A 6,000-nucleotide genomic window follows, 5' to 3' on the forward strand; every position below is an offset into this window, starting at 1 on the left:
AACATTCAGAAAACGAAGATCATGATCAAGTCCCATCACTTCATGGGAAATAGATGGGGAAACAGTGGAAACACTGTCAGACTTTATTTTGGGGGGCTCCAAAATCACTGCAGATGGTGATTGCAGCCATGAAATTAAAAGACACTTACTCCTTGGAAAGAAAGTTATGACCAACCTAGATAGCATATTGAAAAGCAGAGACATTACTTTGCCAACAAAGGTTCGTCTAGTCAAGGCTATGGTTTTTCCTGTGGTCATGTATGGATGTGAGAGTTGGACTGTGAAGAAAGCTGAGCACCGAAGAATTGATGCTTTTGAAGTGTGGTGTTGGAGAAGACTCTTGAGAGTCCCATGGACTTCAAGGAGATCCAACCAGTGCATTCTGAAGGAGATCAGCCCTGGGATTTCTTTGGAAGGAATGATGCTAAAGCTGAAACTCCAGTACTTTGGCCACCTCATGTGAAGGGTTGACTAATTGGAGAAAACTCTGATGATGGGAGGGATTGGGGACAGGAGGAGAAGGAGACAACAGAGGATGAGATGGCTGGATGGCATCACCGACTTGATGAACGTGAGTTTGGATGAACTCCGGGAGTTGGTGATGGACAGGGAGGCCTGGCGTGCTGCAATTCATGGGGTTGCAAAGAGTCAGACACTACTGAGTGACTGAACTGAACTGAACTGAATGTTCTTATCATCTCTTCTTCAGCCACCCATCCAAGATCATCTGTCAGACTCTGTCCCTGACATTAACCACAAGCTCACTTTCCAATATTCAAATCCCTACTCTAAGAGCAGAAACCCAGGGACATTCAGCTGGTCCTCAGTGGGAGGTCACTGAGACTCTAACATCTGAGACTTCCTTTACTCCCAGGGTTCAGATGACTGTGATGAGCAGTCTGTGTGCCTGGGAACTAGTGGGTGAAAAGCAGATGATAATATTTTCTTGTTTATGATTTATCCTCACCTCCTTGTAATTTCACCTGAGATTAGCATGAAACTGGCCTAAGTAACATCATGGGAAAAGCAAAGGATCATTTTTCTTTCCAAAAATCTGTGTTTCATTGGTCCTGAAGAAGTCCTTGGAGCATCCTTCATAGTGTAGCAGTTCTGGCTTTTGGGTATGGGTCCAAGCTTGGGCTCCCAATGTGGGCTTCCTACCAGTCAAGAGCAACCTAAATTTGTATGCAAACATCTGTATGATTTTCATATCACTGTTTGGCAGAGAGAGGTCCATAGCTTTCATGAGATACCACAAAAAGTCAGTGATAGAAAAATCTTAAGAATCACTAACAAAGACAAATCTACCAACAAAGACCTACTGTATGGCACAGAGAACTCTGCTCAGTATTCTAAATAATCTAAATAGGAAAAGAATTTGAAAAAAAATAGATACACACATAGGAATGACTGAATCACTTTGCTGTACACCTGAAACTGAAACAACAATGCTCATCATCTTGTTGTTGCTCAGTCACTCAGTCATGTCCTCCTCTGAAACCCCATGGACTGCAGAACACCAAGCTTCCCTGTCCTTCACCATCTCCTGGAGTTTACTCAAACTCAAGTCCACTGAGTCCATGATGCCATCCAACCATCTCATCCTTTGTTGTCCTCTTCTCCTCCTGCCTTCAGTCTTTCCCAACATCAGGGTCTTTTCTACTGAGTCAGCTCTTCTTTGCAGCGGGTGGCCAAAGTATTAGAGTTTCAGCTTCAGTATCAGTCCCTCCAATGAATATGCAGAGTTGATCTCCTTTAGGATTGACTGGTTTGATCTCCTTGCAGTCCAAGCAACTCTCAAGAGTCTTCTCCACAGTTCGAAAGCATCAAATCTTCGGTGCTCAATCTTCTTTATGGTCCAACTCTCACATCTATACAGGACTACTGGGAAAATCATAGTTTTGACTAAACAGACCTTTGTTGGCATAGTGATGTCTCTGCTTTTTAACACACTGTCTAGGTTTGTCATAGCTTTTCTTCCAAGGAGCAAACATCTTTTAATTTCATGGCTGAAGTCACCATCTGCAGTGATTTTGGAGCCCAAGAAAATAAAATTTCTGACTGTTTCCATTGTTTCCCCATCGATTTGCCATGAAGTGGTGGGACCAGTGCCATGATGTTAGTTTTCTGAATGTTGAGTTTTAAGCCAGCTCGTTATCTACTTCAAGAGTAAATAAAAATTTTAAATTAAAAAAAAAAAGAATCACTACTATGGTAAAACAAGAAAATTCTTTTTTTAACAGGCGGAATAGAACATCAGGGCTTTGAACCTTCCTCCTCTTTGAGGATCATCCTGGTAGGGAAAACAGGCAGTGGGAGAAGTGCCACCGGGAACAGCATCCTCTGCCAGCCCGTGTTTGAGTCCAAGCTGGGGGCCCAGTCGGTGACCAGGAAGTGTCAGAGGGCAACAGGCACGTGGAATGGGAGGAGCATCCTGGTGGTGGACATGCCCCCCATCTTTGAGTCCAGAGCCCAGGATCAAGAGGTGTATGAGAATATCGGAGCCTGTTACCTGCTGTCAGTGCCAGGGCCCCACGTGCTGCTGCTGGTGACCCAGCTGGGGCACTTCACCAAGCAGGATGCGGTGGCCGTGACCAGGGTGAAGGAGGTCTTTGGGGCAGGAGCTGAGAGATACATGGTCATCCTCTTCACCCACAAGGAGGACTTGGCGGGCGGATCCTTGGATGAGTACATGGCAAACACAGACAACCTCAGGCTGAGGAGCCTGGTCCAGAAGTGCAGGCGGAGGTACTGCGCCTTCAACAACTGGGCCTCCGGGGACGAGCAGAGAGGGCAGCTGGCCCAGCTGATGGCTGTGATTGAGGGGCTGGAGCGGGAGCACCAGGGTGCCTTCCTCACCAACGAGCTCTTCTTTGATGCACAGATGCTCCTGCAGATGGGGGGTGGCGCCCATGGAGAAGGTCAGAGGCGCTACCTGGACAAGGTACGGCTGCAGGTTGCAAAGCAAAAGCAAGACCTGAAAGAGGCGGAGAGAAACTCTGCCTTCAAGGCGCTCCTCCGACTCAAAGCCTGGATTGTTTCTCATGTCAAAATATTTGTTCTTCTTGTCCTGTGCCTTTTGACCTTTTTCATTTTTTTGCCATTGTCAGAAACTTTATTTGCTTTTTACATAATTTCATTTTCAATTTTGCTGAGCATTTTCAGATGACATCATCCCTTCAGCTTTGGTTCCTTTTTAGGAATAAAAGTCAGTAAAACAATTTTAACTCAACGTTAAAAATGGTGAAGGTGGAACTCTGGTCCAGTGGTTAAGATTGTGATGGACAGGGGCAGGTTCCTGGCTGAGAAACTAAGATCCCATATGCTGTGCAGCCAAAAATTAAAGCAAATAAATAAATTTAAGAGCAAAATCTTTTCCAAAAAATGGTGAAGACAAAACTAAACTGAATCTATGTTGATCAAGAACTTTATTTGGAGCTTTTACATAATTTCAGTGGACAATTTTGCTTCTCACCGGGACATCAGACAGTTGCCATCCTTATTTTATTCAGAAACATTGACTTTTTAGGTTTAAAAAAAAAATCCAAAGGGGGAAAAAAATTCCCTTTCTGTTGTGTTAAAAATGGTGAAGGCAAATAATAAACTAAATGCACATCATCAAGAAATATCGAGGAGTTTGCATAAAGGAAAGTGAGTGGACTGACATGCTGTGTGACATTCAAGCATCTGAAAGCCACCTGGGGACCTAGACTTTTACAGTTGAAATTTGAATTGCATGGACTTTTTATATGAAAGATGCTTCTCTTTATTTTTTGACCCCTTGTAGGGTGCAACCCCATGGAAAAGGTTTTATATTCACCATCTCCAGGACAAAGAGAGTTGGTGGTGAAAGATCTATTCTCTGGATCCCTGTTCTGGGACATCTCCAGCAAAGATTTTTTGATTTTTTCAGTCTGTCTAATGAGTCAGGCTTAGGGAGAAAGGAAGATCAGGCCCAAAGAATATTCAGGGGTGAGGAGGAAGATCTCTGATCCAAGGGACTCTCAAGAGTCTTCTCAGCCACTGGGAAATTAAAGAACCAGAAATCCTTAGAGCAGGGCTGGATGACAGCCAGAATATCTCTGATACACTGTCTAGGTAGGAATTCAGGCTTTTAATTTCATGGCTACAGTCACCATCTGATTTTCAATAAAAGAAAATCCTTCAACACATTTTGCCAACCATCCATGATCTTTGTTTTTTGCATGAAAGCCTTTCCTTTCTGGACAAGAAAGGGGAAGTGATCTGCATATCTGAGGCTGCATTCCCCAGCAACCTTGTTCCAGAAATTTCATCCAGCCTGCATTTTGAACTTTTCACATACATGTTAAATGAAACATGGTGACAATATACAGCCTTGATGTACTCCTTTCCCAATTTGAATTTATTCATTGTTCCCTGTCCAGTTCTGAATGTTGCTTCTTTTAAAAATATAAAGCCCTCCTCCACACAGCTGACAGGTTATATAAGTAGAGAACTGGCCTCAGCTTCTTGATTTTGCATTCTGCAGAACTGGCTGCCTGGTTTGCTCCAGGCCCATTTTAGAGGAGATTTTCCATCATGGGTTGAGCTGGGATGTAGTGGAACATCTTGAATCCCAAGGTCAGCACAGTCGTGTGTGATACCTGTAGAAATTTGGGGAAAGGGTGGCATTGCACATTTCAGTGGTAGGAAAGAGAAGCAGAAATACACTGGGGTGAAGTCTGAGTGGTGGTCACCAAATCAGTGGAAAGAAGAAATCAGATGAGGAAGGGTCTGGGTGACCCCTTCCCAACTTCTTCTATGGGATAGCTGCCCATCCCTTCAAACCCTGTAGGGGAAGACCCATGGTTGCACAGGCAGCCTGTGACTGGGTGGGTAGGTGATGAACTCTCTGTGACACCCAACTCATTGTCCATGTCCCTGCTGGTGATAAAGGTGTGGTTTATCTCAACAGTGCTATTCCATAACCGATTCAAACCTGTGCAAGGAGTGTTATGTGTGAGCTCCTCAAACCCTTGAAACACCAAGCAACCTCCTCCTCCGTGCAGTCTTCCCAAACTGTCTGACCCAAGTTGGCCTCTCCCTTCCTTGACTTCATCCAGTCCCACTCCACCCACATGTAGCTGAGTGCCCAATGTCGGGGTCTCTGCTGGTCACCAGGGATCTGAGAGAAGTAAGGCCAAAGGCACCTGTATAGTAGAGGGAGGAAGGCATATAAAACAAGGGTGAGCCAGAAGTGAGCGTCCACACAGGAAAGCAAGAGTAGCCCTCACTGGTCATGACTGGAGAAAGCCCGGGCAGCAACAAAAACCCAGTGTGGCCAATGAATAAATTAAACTAAAAATGGGTGTGAGAGAAATTTGTCCATGGTGGGATGTCAACCAGAAGAAGAGTATAGGCTTGGGGGGAAGAGGCGCCCTGGCCAGGGTGGGGCCGGGGCTTCTAGAAACATGCCAGCCCCTCCTTCCAGGACTGACTTCAGGCAGAGGGAGCAGGCAAGCCATTCAGAATCACAATAATCCAAGTCTGTGCCCCAACCAGTAATGCTGGGTCAGGCAGGAGATTGAGAATCACTGGAGGAGGCAGGGAGGGACCAGGCTGGGTGGGGCCCTGGGCGGGTTCAAGGGCTTTCTCCCCAAGGTTTTTAAGCAGCTTAGGAATTTCAGAAAGATCACGCTGCAGCAATGTGGCGGTTGGACTAAATAAGTGTGAGCCTAGAAACATGGCATCACACTCAGAATAAAAGAATTCTGTCTCAGCCATCCATCCGGGCCTGAGCCATAATGGGAGGTGTGGGGATGGAGAGGACATGACAGGAATGCAGACAATGAGGGGGTGAATTGACACAGAGTGGCACTGACAGCAAGGTCAGGAGGGAGCCAGCTTTCTGTCGGCCTCCTGAGGACTCTGACTCCCCCCACTGCCCGGGCCCTCAGAGGACACTGGGCTGAGCAGAGGAGGGCGGAGACTTCAGATCCGGTGGAGTCGACCTTGAAGCCCTCTGGGCTGGGCAGTCTC

The 6,000-nt window shown here is 46.0% G+C and overlaps 1 protein-coding gene across 1 annotated transcript in view; it reads left to right on the forward strand.

Annotated features, from left to right (window-relative positions):
- Positions 1–3,216, forward strand: part of LOC102285687 (GTPase IMAP family member 8) — a 61,872-nt gene extending 58,656 nt beyond the window's left edge. Inside the window, exons 9-10 of the mRNA XM_070369924.1 lie at positions 2,244–3,105; positions 3,201–3,216. Coding sequence (XP_070226025.1) covers positions 2,244–3,105; positions 3,201–3,216 — 878 coding nt within the window. The remainder of the gene's footprint in view (positions 1–2,243; positions 3,106–3,200) is intronic.
- The last annotated feature ends 2,784 nt before the right edge of the window (positions 3,217–6,000 follow it).

The sequence above is a fragment of the Bos mutus genome, chromosome 4 (assembly GCF_027580195.1).
Source record: "Bos mutus isolate GX-2022 chromosome 4, NWIPB_WYAK_1.1, whole genome shotgun sequence".
Classification (NCBI taxonomy): Eukaryota; Metazoa; Chordata; class Mammalia; order Artiodactyla; family Bovidae; genus Bos; species Bos mutus.